The sequence below is a fragment of the Phaseolus vulgaris genome, chromosome 9 (assembly GCF_051622355.1).
Source record: "Phaseolus vulgaris cultivar YP4 chromosome 9, ASM5162235v1, whole genome shotgun sequence".
NCBI lineage: Eukaryota > Viridiplantae > Streptophyta > Magnoliopsida > Fabales > Fabaceae > Phaseolus > Phaseolus vulgaris.
In genome coordinates, this window is record NC_143506.1 from 14,528,754 (window position 1) to 14,546,357 (window position 17,604).

The 17,604-nt window shown below is 32.3% G+C and overlaps 2 protein-coding genes across 2 annotated transcripts; both read left to right on the top strand.

The window, feature by feature from the left end:
• The first annotated feature begins 6,570 nt into the window (after window positions 1-6,570).
• Window positions 6,571-10,088, top strand: LOC137822992 (heptahelical transmembrane protein 4). Its single transcript, XM_068628056.2, has 4 exons — window positions 6,571-7,002; window positions 7,850-8,120; window positions 8,655-8,946; window positions 9,313-10,088. The coding sequence occupies exons 1-4, from the start codon at window positions 6,843-6,845 to the stop codon at window positions 9,961-9,963; spliced, it is 1,374 nt and encodes a 457-aa protein (XP_068484157.1). The 5' UTR covers window positions 6,571-6,842; the 3' UTR covers window positions 9,964-10,088.
• A 6,158-nt stretch (window positions 10,089-16,246) lies between these two features.
• Window positions 16,247-17,604, top strand: LOC137821058 (uncharacterized). Its single transcript, XM_068625474.2, has 4 exons — window positions 16,247-16,865; window positions 17,000-17,080; window positions 17,181-17,250; window positions 17,354-17,604. The coding sequence occupies exons 1-4, from the start codon at window positions 16,503-16,505 to the stop codon at window positions 17,377-17,379; spliced, it is 540 nt and encodes a 179-aa protein (XP_068481575.1). The 5' UTR covers window positions 16,247-16,502; the 3' UTR covers window positions 17,380-17,604.

The window sequence follows — 17,604 nt, forward strand, 5'->3', positions numbered from 1 at the left end:
CATGTAATTTTTCCTCATTCTTACGCATTCGTAGATTTTAGAAGAAGCTCAGAGAGTAGAATTCCTCTACCGGTCTTCTTTTATTCCCTCTCCCTTGCCTTCGTTACTTCTTGTCTTGTAATAGGAGTGAAGTTGTATAGCAAAAGTGTGTTAAGGTCTAACCATTTTCAAGACTGGACATTGAGGGACCAGAAAGAGAACTCTATAATGAGTTCAATTCGGAAGTTTGTATTCTTATCTTTCTAGCTATCCAGTATAGTATGAAGCTAGAACCTGGGATCTATAGGAAGTGGGATTGAATTCCTTGTATTGATTTTCCTATGGGCTAAGGCAGTTTAATGCGTGTCTTTTATTTATGATTGGAACGGAGTTTACAAAATATGAAAGATGAGTCCCAATCAAAATATTAGACTGTTTCGAGTAAGTCCTCAACGAAATGACAATCTACTGAACCGTTCCTGCTTTCCCCTTTCCAAGATTCACTTTTTATTTTAGTTAACTTTCACTCTGGGACTTCACTTCAATTAAAGAGAGTAACCAAAACTGTAACAATGCCATGTTAGAATATTCTACTCTATAGAGACCGATTTCCGCCCTCGGACACTAATGCCAGTTTTTGGCTCATTTTCTTAAACCTGGGTCTGACTGCTTGACTCATCAACCTTAAAGTCTTCCTCCATCAGGTCATCTTTCGGAGCCAAGCCTTCTGAAGAAAGCTCATAATAAAACTCCATTGACGAGGTATGTCCCTTCTCCAACTTCTTGTGGTCTTTCCCAACCTTACCTTCTACTCTGGGTACTTCACCATCTGACCAACCTAATGGTTTCCTTCTATGCTTCAATTTGTATTTTCCTCTTCACTGAAGCCTTCTTCCTTAGCATCCTCCTTTTCTGGGTCCTTGTCAGCTTCGATGATTTAAGTTATGTTGGACTCTCTCCTACAGCCTCCTTCTCATATCTCGTTTTTTGTGCGGCATGAACCCACTAGTTGGAAGACAATACCTATAGGGGGCTGGTAACTGAAATCCGAATAAGTTGGTCAAGTAGAAAGAACTCCCAGAATGTGAAACCCCTTGGAGTAAGGGTAGGGGGATGAGACCTGGTCAACTGTCTTGATGAAGATTGACTAACAACAAGAAATTACGTAAGTGATAGATAGAAAAGTACGTTAATCTTGACAGTTTTCCATTTTGGAGAAAGCGGCATGCCCTATAAGTAAGGAGCTCTCTAATCGTGCCTCGAAATGAGGCCGGAGAGTCGATAACCTGAGATCGCCTAAGATCGAATTGAACTGTCTTTGATTAAATAGAAACAGATAGATAGACACGGTGTGTAGTGATTTTTTGAATTGTAGTCAGTCTTTACTTAGTTATAGATATCCCCCAATCCCACATGTCTTTCTTGATGGGTAAACCCAACCAGCGATTTACAACAAACAAGTCTTTCTTCAGTTTTTTTAGAGCAAGAAAAGAAGCGGAATGTCTGGTAAATTATGTCGAATGAAGCTATTGGAATTATTGGAACAACACCTTTGCACCATCTATTCACTATTGAGTCTTTTTGTATTCGTGATCCTCACCCTACTCGGATTGTACGTGTGGAACACCGTGCAAAACCAACGCCACACCTACCACCTCTTGATTGCGATAACTGAAAATAAGGTGCCCTTCCGGTGGGAATGGAAGTGGAATAAGCACATACTTGATACTTTCCCTTCCCAAGCCCAACAACATGAAACGACAAGAACATAAAATCGTGAATGAAAGAGCGTGACGAGACTTTCTAAATTCGAGATGTTAGAAGGTGCAAAATCAATGGGTGTTGGAGCTGCTACAATTGCTTCAGCGGGAGCTGCTGTAGTTATTGGAAACGTATTTAGTTCATTAATTCATTCTGTGGCAAGAAATCAATCATTGGAAAAACAGTTATTCGGATATGCAATCCCGGTTTTTGCTCTAACCGAGGCTATTGTCTTGTTCGCATTAATTATGGTCTTTTTTATTCTCTTTGTTTTCTAAGTTTCTCCTTTTGAAAGGTGTAGTCTCTCCTATCTGAAGAGGACGAGGCCCCCAGAAATAGGGGGAGGAGATAAATGAGAACCCTAAAATCCCTCATTAGGGAACACCTGTAAGATGAGTCTGCTGCTTTCTTTCATGAGAGAGCCGGGAATAACGGTCGACATAGAAGTCTCTCGCACGCAAGGAGATGCATTTCTAGTACTGGACAAGCTCTTAGGTAACAATCTCTTTCTTATTTATTCCTTTTTTCCCATGACGATTAGGAACTGGCAAATCAAAAAATTCACTTCGAATTTCGGACCTCAACATTCTGATGCTCATGGTGTTTCACGATTAGTATTGGAAATGACCGGAGAAGTGGTGGAACGTGCAGAACCACATATTGGAGGTTAGGGTGTAGGGTTTCGGATTTATGGGTTGGTTTTTAGGGTTTATGATTTTGGGGTCTTGGGTTTGGGGTTTTTTGGGTTTAGGATTTTAGTGTTTATGGTTTAGGGTTTATTATTTGGGGTTTGTGTTTGGGGTTTTGAGATTTATGGTCTAAGGATTAAGGTTTAAGGTTTATGGTTTCGGGGTTAGGGTTTTAGGGTTTTAGGGTTTGGGGTTTTAATTGATGATGTTGAGATTTTCGATCTCCGGTTGATATGAGTGATGTATTTACAAAAGAATACTAAAAAAATATTTTGATGTCTAAATTAATTATTAATGTTTAAATTAGTTATGATACAATATAGATAAATATAATAAATATTTTTATTTTTGTTAATATGTTTATTTATAAGATTGTGATAAATATGACTTTATATTAAAATTAAAGTAGGTTATCAAATTAATCTTCGAACTATATATAGAATTTATATCGTAATTACGTTAAATAAATATTTTTGTGTGAAGATGTCTATAAAAATTATGTAGTTAACTCATATTCCCCCACATGTGGTACAATAATAATTTCACTTAAAACAAAACAAAAAAATCATGGAGTTCGTAGTTATTTCCTGTTCTAACGAATTCTCAAGTTTGGTTTTGAGAAAATGAGAGATTTTATGCTTCCACTGCTGAAATTATGCAATCTCTTGCTTTCAAGTTATTCAAAATCAACTTACACCTTACATACAAAATTTAAAATAAACACAAAAATTATACAGTACTAGACTTAGGACCCTTTTGTTTCAAAGTTAAAAACTAAATTTAGTTTTTTAAAAATGAAAAGAAATTATTAAAAAAAAATACTAATTCACTAATAAATAATCAGTTATTTTTTTTCTAACAACTAAATTATGACCCATATGATATTCAAGCGGAGGGAAAAAATCTCAATAGGTTTGTAGAGTAGTTTTTTTTTTTTTTTGGTTGTTTTTTTATTAGTTTTTCCTTCAAGTTGAAGTGGTGAGGAAAAAAAAATTAAAGAAGGTGTCTCCATCGAGGTATAATGTGAGCCAATTGGCAGAGTAATCCACGGGAATAACATGCTAAATTTACTAAGAATATTGTAAATTTTCTTTCGAAACATTTATTCTTTGTTTGGATTAGGGAGGACATGTGAGGGAATGAATTTGAGATGATTTGAAAGGAAAGTTTGAAGAAAGTGAGGTTGTTTAAATTAAGGTAAATAAAATAGAAAGTGTAAGGAAAATTTATGAAAGTTTATGAAAGTGTAGGCTAACATCTATGAAACTTAATGATCTTCCCTTGATAAATCTGGAATTTCCTAATGGGACAAAACTAATTACTTAAGTATGGTTGACATTGTTCTCGTGTCAGAATTGAAGTTTTATTTTAATAATTTGCATAATACCAAGATGACACTTAATATACTAATTTGAGAAAACACGATTGACAATGAAGGAATTGTATCCAGGTTTTGTTTTTCATGATGTTGTTTATGCAATGTTATTATTCTCTTCAATTAGGAATATCTCATATTGCACACTTTCCCTTCAACCGGTAGAAGTGTGAGCAATTTTTGCTTCTATACCTTTGCCAATCATAGTAACAATAAAAAGTATAAAAGGATATTGATACAATACTTAGATAATATCAATTTTGTCAAGTTGTTCTTCTTTGTAGGGATAGATGTTTAACCTTTATTTTATTTTTTATGATTATAATTTTTATTTACTCTTTATTTTAAATTAGTTGAGGATACTTGTGTATATTTTGACTCTTTCTTTATCTTAATAGAAATAGAAGAATTATTTTTCTTATATTCTTTGCCTTTCTTTTTCTCTTTTGTTCTTCTTTGGTCAGAGTTTTGGTTGATATATTTACTCATGGGTGAATCCAATGACTATTTCTAATCAAATCTCTTGTAAACAAGACAACACACATATTCCTTCAGTTTTTGGATTCTCGATAATGGTGCTAATGACCACATTTGTTCATCCTTAACTCATTTCACTTCGTATAATCAAATTAATCTTATTTGTGTCAAATTACCAAATTTAAATCAAGTTATTGCCAATTATCCTGAAAGTGTTTTTCTCAATCAAAATCAAAATCATGTCATAGAGGTGTTCTTACCTTTGACTCTAATGATTGTCACATTAAAGACAAGAACTCCTTAAAGATGATTGGTTCAACTAAGATGCAAGATAGACTTTATATACTCAAAGTCTCATCCTATTATAAACTTCAAATCAAACCCACCACATACCATCAATATTGTTAATGTCAATGCTAGTGATTTAGAAACCTTTGACATTTTCAATTAGGGCATTCATCGTCAATATCAAAGGGTTCAAGATACTAGCAATGAAATTGATAGTCCTAACATTCATGATCAATGTTTTTTTTTCTTTTAGTTAGTCATTGAGGTTATTAAGAATCCAAAAACTAAAGGAATAAAGAAATCCATTACTAAGTGTGTTGTCATGTTGGAAGGAATAATAGAGAGTTGATTACAAATATTGTCACGACTAAATTTGGATTGTTGTAAAAGAGCTAACAATGTTTGATATTGTTTAGAAGTAAAACCAATTTGATGAGACTCAACTTTTGACTTTAAACCTTTTGTGATTTTGCTCATCATTATTAGAATCTTGTTTGAAAGAAGAAATCATCCCCCGAAGATCATAAATATGAATCATATTTCCTTATAAGAACCTCTCCTCTAAATTATTTCATATATCAGAAGCATTGTTCATACAAATGCTCGATGGATGGAGAAACAATCTTGGACATCTAGTAAACAACCATCATATTGGCTACCTGTCACGCTAGAAACAATAAACTAGTATGAGTGGGAGCTTCTGTGGTTCCATCAATGAAACATATATTGTTCTTTGTAATAAGGTTCATTTGAAATAAATGAGACCAATGGTCCTCAAGAATAATAGGGACAATGAGAAAGGAAGATAAACTAACATGGTAAGGTGAACAAAGATTTTGTGAGGGATCAACAACTTCACCCATAGATAAATGTAGCAAAAGATCTATGATACCATATTATACAAAAGAATATAGAGGAACAAAAGAGAAAAATAAAAACAAAAAATATGAGAATGATTTTTTTTTCTATTGAAATAAAAGTAGAAGGTTAGAATATATAGAAACACCCAACTAAAGCTAAAGAGAGACAATGTAAAATAAAGACTTAATCAAGATAGTTGTACATATCTACAAAGTAAAATAACTAAGAATTAGAAAAAATAAAAATGATTTTTTTTTATAAAATACTAAAAAAGAAACAATATTCCTTTTTGACTTTTTCTTTTCTTTTGTCACTCTCTATTCTTTTTTATAATAAATTTTTTCTTTTGTTCCTATCTATTTTTTTTATAATAAATTGTGTGCTCTTCGGCTATGTGTGTGTAAGTGCTCTCTAACCAAATGTCTTTGTAGAGCTTTGCTAATCATAAACTTGACAAGAGTTTGCAATTTGGGATATGCAGCTTCTGCATTGGTTTTCTCCAGTTCTTTAACCTCAACAGTTTCAGAACCAAATTCGTGCTTGGTTCTTCCTTCTTCCTCGGCCTCTCCATACCACAATCTTTCATAGAAATTTTTCATGTAAAGCATCAACACAGCTGGGTGAGAGGCCTGAACCGAAACCAATCACTGAAATTTAATTCACAATGATGCAATTCCCAAGATACTTTATTTCAAATTAGAGTTTCCAAGGTGCCTAGATTCTGATCAAATTTAATTGTGGTATACATGATTCTGTCATTTCAATAAACTTGCAGTTAAATGATATGGTTAGCATGATCTTCATGTTGCACACAACAGTGGCGGCGTTGATTGCATTCATTTTGGACATCACACATGCGAAAATGATGCAGCCCGTAAGGACAGTGGTCTGCAGTGGTGGGAGAAGTTCAGTGTATATAATGCAGATGGTCGAAATGATGATTTTCTATAGGTTATTTCAATGACCTCTTTCCCGCTATTTAAGCCAATTCATCTCTCTTTTTTTTTCATAACATTTTGCCTCTAGTTTCCCATAGCTTTGTCTGAATTGGAATAATGATAATGGGAATAATTTATTTATTATATTATTTCCTTTGAATTGGTGGTACTTACTACTATTACCTTATTGTACTTTTTGAAGAGAAGTAATTTAATCGAAGAAGAAAAGAAAGTGGTCACATCGTATGGATCAGAGGGAAGTGCTGATTTTAGATAATTGATAATTAAAAATGGGGCAGAAATCCGAATAGACGATACCAAGAGAGAGAAAAAGGATTGACCTTTTCTGCCAGAGAATATATGGGATCACACAAGTCATGAATGGCAAATAAAAGTTTTTAGTTGTCTCAATTTGAGGTTGCAACATGGCGAAACTAAGAAATAGGTATTAGGTGTCACACTGAGGTTTATGCAATGACATTCTTAATACGCTGGGATAGTGTAATGTCCTTTGCCGGGACTGGGACACAATCTTCCGGTACCACCGTATCATCTTTCTCACAGTATTGTCTCTTTCCTTTCCCCGGCAAATCAGTTTTTCATTCGTATACTTTTGTCCGACTAAAAATTTCAGGCAAGTCCAATTTTCATATAATTTTTTTTACTCTGCATTTACATTAGATGCATTGTGCTATTTGTACGTTGTAAATTTATTTTGATTACATGGGAGAACTGTGATCAATATCAGCAATCCCTAAAGTCCCAACACGTATATATATATATATATATATATATATATATATATATATATATATATTGTGCAAAAAGGTCCGTGTTTTTTTTTTTCTTACTAATGAATTCTAAATCAATGAACCTCTTTCAGATGCCATTTTTTCCCAAATAGATGAAACGGCGAAAATATCCGATTACATCTAGGTGTTTGAACTTGAATTCTAAGGTGGAAATATAGGTGGAGTTGTGGGTGATTGTGAATTTAATATTTAGTTTTAGGAAAGAATAGAAGCATAGGCTTCCTTTTTCTTGTTGGCCAACTCAGTTACAAGGTTTCAATGCTGCTTTTAGACTCAAATTCTCCAAAAAATACTTGACAGGACTAGGTAGTATACTTGTTTTAGCTTTAGCCTTTGTAGCAAATACTCACGTTAAACTTTTTCCTTTTTGAGTGTAAAATTCACGGTATTAATTTTATTTTGTTTATTGAGGCTACTCAGTGTTTCTTCTTGAAATCTGCGTGGAAGATTAGTTTCCTCAAAGATCACAGTACCGAAGCTAATTCATTGATTCTATGGATCCTTATATCATGAAGTTAATTAAAACCATCTACCTTGTTTTCATTGTTTCATCCTCTGTTGTCTGCTTCTGCAGTTTGTCTTTTGGCTTTCTTTTGATCATTGCCCAGTGGTTTCTATATCCAATCTAGTTTCTTGATTTGAAAATATTCCTTTGTATCCACATTGCAGAGATGATACGTGGTGCATATGATGGCTTTATTGCTACACCCGAAAAGTTTAATGATTTACTTGATGGCGAAGATGAAAGAACAAGTTCAAAATTACGGAAGGGAGTAAGACTATGGAGAAAATTAAAATACCAGCTTGTAGAGTACAATTCACTACCAGCCTATATGAGGGACAATGAATTCATATTGGGTTATTATCGATCAGAGTGGCCATTGAAGCAGATCTTCCTTAGCATTTTCTCAATTCATAATGAGACACTTAATGTCTGGACGTGAGTACTTTGACTTTCAAGTACAAATATCTTCCATTATCTGCTAAACTTGGTGCCTTTTTTATGTTGTAGTTTTTTTTCCATTGTGCATTCTTAAGTTTTGAAAATTTCTTGTAATGTAAGAGTGTGAGTTAACTTAGTGCTACTTCTTTCATAGTTTAGCTTCTTTCAAACATGTCCTGTTAACATATATAGAGGATATTTTATGATTTTTTTTTATCACACAGAAATTAACCAAAGGTGGAGGCAATAAAAGAGGAGTTTGTACTTAAGTTTAAGTGTTCTTAGGTTGGGAACGCTGTTTAATAACAAATGAAAAGGTCTACTTTTCTGAACTTCTGATGAATTTTGTACTAACCTGCAACAATATTTTGATTCTAGTTCTAAAATTGAACACAAATTATTATCTCTACATGTATGAGATGACTCATTGCTGTGCTTTAAGCATGTCTCTTTTAAGAAACAACACTAAAGGTGCGTAGTTAACTTATCTAAATTACAATTCTTCACTTAACGCTAGTGACATTGTTTCAGGCATTTGATGGGGTTCTTCCTTTTTCTCTTTCTCACCATATACACAGCTGCAAAATCTCCAATGGTTGCAGATTTCAATTCTGTTCAACATTTGTCTGAACTGATAGGGAAAGCTGATTTGAACAGTATTCGTTTAGAGCTCTTGAAATGCCTGCCTTCACTGCCCAACATGCATGAGATTCTCAAATTAAATGACTTGAGTACATCTCTTCATTCTTTAGATTTATCCTCATTATCAGGTTGGACTGTTGTGGAACTTCTCACAAATTGCTTGCCTGAGCAGTTTTCCCTTGTAAGTTCCTCTTCCTCTTTGTGGAGTGTCCTTTAAGATTCTGTTCACCTATTCTTAAGCTGATGCATTTTCAACATTAAATTCTTTTGAATAATCCATAAAAATGACAATAAAATAAATATTATATTATGAATTTTAAAGTACTTATGGTAAAAGTTAACAAACTTCCCATGTATAACTATTTTGTAATTGGATAACCAGAAAAACAAAATAGAGCATAAAAGAAATTGAAGAGATGAACAAATATGAATCTCTTCATATTCTAATTTTGCACTCAGATCTTGCATTCTTTCTAATTTTACAGCAAGAACTTCAATAATATACTACTGATGTTCATTTATATATGAAAATTATACATTGTTACAGAATGGTCTTAAAGGTGACATGAACATGGTATCTCCTTTAATGGTACAACCGATTACAAGGTGGCCTTTCTATGCCTTCTTAGGTGGGGCCATGTTCTGCTTGTTGGCCAGTAGCACATGCCACCTCCTTGCTTGCCACTCACAACGCCTTTCCTACATCATGCTCAGAATTGATTATGCTGGGATTTCTGCATTGATTGCAACTTCATTTTACCCTCCTGTCTATTACACATTTATGTGCAATCCTTTTTCCTGCTACCTCTACTTAGGCTTCATAACACTGATGGGGATTGCCTCTATGGTCTTCTCTCTTCTCCCATTTTTTCAGAAGTCTGAGTTTAGGAAGTACCGTGCTACCATCTTCTTTTTAATGGGATTTTCAGGCGTGGCACCCATTATACATAAACTGATATTGCACAAGCATCAACCTGAGGCCTTACAAACTACAGGGTATGAGATACTAATGGGAGTTCTTTATGGTTTGGGAGCAGTAATCTATGTGGCACGGATACCAGAGAGGTGGATGCCTGGGAAGTTTGATATTGCTGGCCACAGTCACCAACTCTTTCATGTGTTGGTTGTGGCAGGGGCATACACACACTACGTTGATGGATTAATCTATCTAAGGTGGAGAGATTCTCAAGGTTGTTAGGTACATAATGAACCTTTTTGTCTTTCTTTGGCCATCAATATTAACTAGAGTAAATACATTCCCTTCTAACATTCTCCTTTTCTCTTAAATCTAAAAACTAAACTCCCTTCTTAACATATTCAAAACTTTCCATCAAAATTCCTTTAACTTTCATTAAAAAAAATATATTCCTAAAACATCTTTTATACTACGTACGAACTCTAAATATATAGATAGATAAATTTATCTCTTAATTTTTACATTTCTTAGTTATTTGAAAAATGCTTCTGAATTAATTTAAATTGAATTATATATTTAAACTATTATTTCAAAAAATATATTTATATATATAAATATATATAACTAAATAAATAATATATATAAATAATATATATATATATATATATAACTAAATAAAATAACCACAAGTAATAAGGTAGTATTTAATTGATTTCATTAGTATAGTATTTTTATGAATATTTAAATACATTGATATTTTTATTTATATTTATTAAATGCAAATCATAATAATTTTGATAATAATAAAATACAATGTATTTATGAAATTTAATAAACATAATGTTAACATTGAACGCAAATTCTTTTAAATAAATCTATTTGAGTTTTTTGATTGGTAAATCTATTTAAGTTTAAAATTTATTGTGGAATAAAACATAAACGTTAAAAAATGAATATAGTATATAGTAGATGCCATCATTTTATAATTTTATAATTGTCATTTTAAATAATTTTAAAAAATATTAAATATACACTACAAGAAAATAATAAAATAGAAACCAATTTTAAAAACAAAAAATAATTAGTTGCTATAGAGACTAAATTAGATATCATCTTAGAAACTAAAAAAAAAATGATTTCTAAATTAGTTTCTAATTTGGTATCTAATTAACTACTAAGGTTTTAACTACTAATTATTTAAATTCTAAATTTAGTAGCAAAAACCTTGGTTGTTAATTAAATACCAATTTATAAACTATTTAACAATCATAGAAAGTAATTTATAAACTAATTTTTTTTAATCTCTAAAATAATCTCTAATTTAGTCACTATAATAACTAATTATTTTTTTTTATAAATTTGATTTCTATTTCATGATTTTCTTGTAGTGATATATTTAAAATTATATTTATGGAGTGAGTGATAATAATCTAATAAATATAATATAATGAATAAATTTTAGTAATAATAAATTAAATAGACTAAATTATATATTTAAACAGAGGGGGGAAATGTAATAATCACATATCTAAAATGTAGAGAGACTAATTTATTCTACATTTTTATATAAGTTATGTTTTGAGGGAAGAGAATGGAACTTGGTTTAACAGTATGAAGTTAAAATATACTAAATTGTATATTTAAACCTAAAAGGGATAATAGTAAAATATTCATATACGAAGGAGAATGTAATTAAGTTAAATATATTTGAAGAGTGGAAAATAATTTAGTTTGATGGTAATAGAAAAGAGAAAGAGAGTGTAATATTAATAAATGACATAGCAGTGCATCCATTGTTAACAAATCTTTCAGTTGTACTGTTTTTCTGTCCTTTATGCTTACTGTCGAATGATTATAGAATCACATGTTGTGGAAAAAATACATAAAAAATGTGCCCTTCACATTCATGCTCTGAAAATGAATGATTAAACAATTGATTGTAAAACTATTAAAAAAAAGAAGGGCAAATTCTAAAGAAATGTATACTGATTTCTTCAATAAATTTAAGTATTTAAAAGGTTTCTCATAAAAGAAAAAACAACAGAACAGTAGAAAGTACTTGGTTTAGTAGGATATAAAAAACAACACACGAAAAGACCACACTTGTTAAACATTTACATGTAACAACCTTGTAAGCTTTTCAAACACCAATTTTTGTTCAAACATTTACAATATTTATACAGAAGAATAAAGCAAAACAAATTTAACTTAGTAGCTCATTATGTTTAAGGCAGCGGATTGACTCATGATATTTTGAAATAAATGAAAGTTTTATTGAATAATGAAGTTTAGGATATAAAAATGTTGTGGGATTGGTAGATTAGAATGTTTGAAGTTTATAGCCTTTGTTAAAAATAAGAAAAGAATTGGTTGGATGATTAGGAAGTTTTATTTTTGAAGTGAGTAAGAAAATGGTCAGTTATCTCTACTTAAATGATTTTTTTCTTTTAACTTCTCTCAATTTTTTTCTATTTTATTTTTATATTAATATTTATTTAATTTTATTATTTTATTATGTACATTGCGTCATTTTTTATTTTTTTTAAAACATATTAAAACAGTTGTTAGAAACCGTTTTAAATGTAGAGCAATTTTTTTTAATTTATGGACGGTTGCTGCTTTTAAATTTGAATTTTTGGGATTTTATTACCATTTTTCTCTTCTTTTTTTTTATTACCTTATCTATTTTCTTTCTCCGATATCTTGAAACACAATAATGTGTCTATATACACAGGAGCGCAGAGTTGGTGTTCGTGATAGTTATTATTAAAAAAAAGAGTAAAACATTAACTCTAATTCATTAAAATTTTATAAAAGTGATTCATAAGTTATAATTTATATTTATTTATATATTATAAAATATTTTATTTTTATTCTTATAAGATAAGATGATAAAAGAAATAATGATCGAAGTAGTAGGTATTATAGACCATTAAGATTTGAAAAGATGGGAAGTACAATAATATGGGAGCAGTTATGTGTAGGGTCGTAGTGCAGAAGTGTGAGGTATTGGTATGAGAAGTGCGAAATAGGGTGATCACATGGTGAGCATTGAAGTGTGTGTTCATAAAATCACTATCTAAATCACACGCCTGTATTCTCCGGAAAACATGGTCAGCTGTAATTGGATCGCCGCTTTCACTCCCATGCCTATTATTTTTCTTCTTTTCCTTCTAATCTCTCACCCTTATAAATCCAAACAATTTTTTATTTTCTTTGCTTTCCCCTTCCCCTATCATCCCACATACCTTCAAACTCAAACATTGCTCTATTTTTTTATCCACACACAATCACAGATTCAATCTTTCAAATAGTTTAACTATCTAAGAATTTTGTCCTGCTTCAATTCTTATCTTTACTCCACAAAAACCTTATTTTATATAAATGAAAAATGAATGCAACTTTTCCGGGGTGGGTTAGCCCACTTGGTGGATCACCAAACTTTTGGACTTGATGAACCAGGGTGAGCTGGTGACTGGGGAATTTAATGGAACTTATCATAGTAAAATATCTAGATATGTCACAATATACTAAGGAATACATTTAATAGAGAATAAAATACAGTAATCATTATTAATTACGAGATGGACGGTTTTAAATTGGGATAAAATCAAATATATATTCAACAAAATTAACTGTGATTGCAATCATTAATTTTATAATAAATTTTCATTATTGTATTTTTATCATCTATACGTTTTCAATTTTAGAGAAACTAAATTTAGTAAGGAATTAACTTTTAATTATATATTAGCAGGTTTAGGTGATTATTATATAAGTTTTGAAATTATAAATGTTAATTAGTGTAACATGAATAATATTAGTTTGTAGCCTGTAGTGAAAGATACCGGTGACAAACAAATAAAATGGTAGCGTAACAGTTAACTAAAAAGGACAATAGACTGAGAATGAGCAAAGTGAAAAAAAAAATGAAAAATGTTTTTTTTTTACATTATTCTACCCTCTAATAAATATTAATATTTTTTTATAATTTTAAAAATTATTTTAATATTTTGCTTATATTTTTATTAAAGATTTTTTTTTAAAATCTTTTAATTATAAATATTAATTTTATTGTGATGTAAGGTGGAGGAGGAATATCATCTTAAAAATCTTAAAAATAGAGGAATATCATCTTAAAAATAGAGTGAGTGGACGAATAAAACGAAAAGCAGGACTCTTAAAAATCACGTGCTTGATTAGGGTTGTAGGGTAGTTGGAAATTTGTCATTTTTGGCCTGATTCTCGTCTCTGAGGAGGGCGAAGAAGCAGTGTTTGTTTCTGTCACACTTCGCAGAGCCATTCCCCAATGTCCGTTGAAGTTATAAACTCGTGAACAACACCACTCTAGCTACATTTCTTTCATCCTTAACGTCCGTCTGCGTAATAATTGAGAAAATCATCATTTTTTTCCTTTCAATTTGTTTTCTGAAACCCAAGATTTGACATGCAACGACATACACTGGATTATTGATCTTGGGTGTGAAAGGTAAAGAAAGTTGGTGCTGGAAGGGAAGGGAAGGGAAGGGAATGGAATCTTGAAAGACTTTAAATTCGCAATCTTTGACTTTGCAATAAAAAAAGTGACAATAATAGCAAAGCTCGTGCTGTTGGAAATGCCATGCTAGCAATTAGACAAACAGAAACAGGAAGGTAGAACAGGGGAAACCACATATTCAACAGCTCGTTGCATAATTTAACGTCAGAATTTTGTAAAACTAATCACCAATTACATTTACTCAGAATATCTAAAATTAGAAAAAGAATACCAGCCATACAAAACCGAAAAAGAGGAAGGTTGAAAAAGAGGATTTGATATAAAGTAATTCTATATGTCTCTTTGTCTCGTCTTGATTCTATAAATTCTAAAAGTGAATTTGCATGCTGCTGCTGTTTTTTAAGACGGTTTAACGTTTAGTTGACTATGTGTATATAATTGAGTTTGATAATCCCGGTGTTTAACACGGTAGCATGCGTCACAAATTGCAAAAGGACATAATCTATTAAAAGAGGGACATCTTTGCATAAAGTCACACTTCATTGTCCACAGACTAAATATTTTCTTCAATTCATGAATAGAGATTCCCATTCATCACTACCTTCTTGCACTGAGGAAGGGCCACTTGGTGACTACACTCAATTGATTATTCACAAATAAGTCCAAAACAAATATAGAAAAGCAAAATCTATTGTCACTGCCACGTTTCCAACGTCAATCACCATTTGGTTTTTCTCACTTTTTACTGTTGTCCGTACATGACACAAGAGCATTTCCAAGAACACAAAAGTATCTATTATATTTTATTTACCAAAGTTTTTGTCTTCTTCACTTCATTTTAAAAGTATCTTTATAGGTTTTGCTTCTAATGTAAATTTTAAAATAATATTTTTGTACCACGTTTCTTGTAAATTTTTTGTGGAATCATCTCTCAAATTTAAAACTGTGAGCTATGGAATGATCCAATGTGGCAAGCGAGGCATATATGTGCAAAAGTGTCAGATCCCAAGCACAGTGTTCCACAAATATGACATTATTTCCGTGTATAAAATCACACATAGAGTAAGAGCTACCCTATTACACTGGGCCCTTCATGTGTTGTAAGTACCATATGGATTTTCTACCATTTGGGAAGGGTAAGTTTTTGTCTCAAAAAGCAAGTTGTACACATGCGGGGTATATCTTAATGTACAGTACCCTCATCTTTTGGATCTTCATCATGGGGCTTCATTTTTTTCTACTGTGTCCTTTTTCATTTTCTGCATTTAATTTGACGCCGCATATGCATATTTATTAAGCAAATTAAGTGTTTGTTACAGCTCGGCTAGTAGCGTTTTGCATATTTGAAAAAGAAAGTCCAAGAGGACATGAAAATGTGAGTCATGTGCCTGTCTGGTAAAATCTTTTCCATGTTCATGCCTGCAGGGTATTTAGGCATTCAAAAGAATATTCCACGTAAATAAGCAGCAGTCTTTTTTTCGGTAAGCATAATTGCTTTTTGTTGGCATCACACTCAAGTCGGTGCTTACCACTGCTTCCTCTTTATGAAACATGACTCTGTCTAACTCCAAGAGTGGTGTTTAATCCTTTACTTACATGCCAACTAAAAAAGTGGAAGAAGCCAAAACAACCCTTAAATGAGATAATAAAGAGGCACACCCCACAACAGAAATTAATTTACTAAGCTATGTGGTGCACGAGTGCATGGTTGGTGATTGTGACAAATTGCTGTTCAGTGAAAACTTTAAGAAAATAGAGATGAAGCTGAAGAAATTAGTTTGTTGGTTGTTGCAAAACACACACTGTTAACAATTAGCGGGAACAAAAGACTCATCATTAGAGCATCATTAGCAGTGACTACACCAAATTAAAATTAACTTTTAACTTGAAAGGACAGCACTTACTATGTCTGGAGCATGGTAATTGGTAATGCTGCCACGATCTCTCTCTTTCACACTCGCGTTCTACAGTCTACACTGATGGACACTTTAGTACACACACGCACACAAAGCCAACTGGCAGTGTTGATTCATTCGCATAAAGATAAAATAAGAAGGCGAAAGGAGTGAGCAAAGGGACAAGCAGTTTAGAATTCTTGTGTGATTCGTTTGTTTCTCTCTCTCTCTCTCTTTGTTTGTCAATGAATTATTTTTTTCTTCACCCTCTAGTGTTCCCCTCTTCTACTTAAACTGAGAAGAACCGCATTGAGAACCACAAAAGGAGAGAAAAGAAAGATAGAGAACAGATCCTTTATCTACCACTCTACACTCTTTCACCTGATCACAACGTAAAAGGGCCAATCACTCAAAGAAAGAAGAGTTAAATGGATATATCAAGTTCACAATACAATAGTGCTGATGAATCTGGTTGGACACATTACTTGGACCAATCCTCTCTCTCTGAAAGTTATTTCCAGAGGAGAGGTGGGATAGTAAACTATGAGGGAAAGGGGGCTACAATGGAGGAAGAGGAGGAGGAAGATTTATCCATGATCTCTGATGCTTCATCTGGTCCTCCTCATTATCATGAAGATGATGATCAACACAATTGTGTAAATTGGTATCCTTCTTCTTCTCACTACACCAAAAATTCAGAAAAGAAGAAGAAGGTGAAAGAATATGGTAACGATCAACATCCTTCACCTCTTGATGACACTGCCAGTTCCCCTGTTCTTAACTGTGCTAAGGCAAGTCACAAGGCAAATGTAATTGTTGTTAGAACTGTGATGTGATGTTATGGCATAACTATTTGTGTATAAAAATTATTCTCAGCAACAATTCGTTTTAGGAGGTTGATGGGATTTTTTTTTTATTTGAATAGAAGAAAGTCAGTTTCTCAGGGAATGGAGCAGTGGAGAATGCAGTGGATTTCCCTCCTTGCTTCTCCGGAACAAAAGTAAAGGTACATCTGAAGTTTTATTATCTATATCTCTAACACATTCTGCTTATTGCCGGGTTGCACATTTTGTTAATTTGAGAGCTAAACTTGTCAATCTCTGCAGAGAAAATCTAAATTCCAGAAGCACTTCAGTTTCTTTGAGCGTCCTGGAAAACAAACTTCAGAGGAACCAGGTGATCCCTTGTTTTGGAGATTATGTTTTTATGTTTGTGTCCTTCCTATGAGCTAGCACGTGCCTCGTTGTCATTTGTTTCATCATTTTTCTCCTGATGTTAGATGGTTTCAACGAAGGAAGGAAATGACTATTTTAGCTCTGGCTTTTGCTTCTACTGTGGAAAGAAAGACTGGGGGATATCAAAGTAGATGCTGTTCAATGACAAAGAGAAATCCTTTTTTTTCAAAAGAAAAAAAAAAGGAATGTCTCTTTTGTTGTAATGTTACTGTTTTTTTAGTGGGTGCTGTGTTACTGCCAATGCAGTTTGGAACAACATAAAAGAATATAAGAAACTAAAGAGGGTTTCTGATTC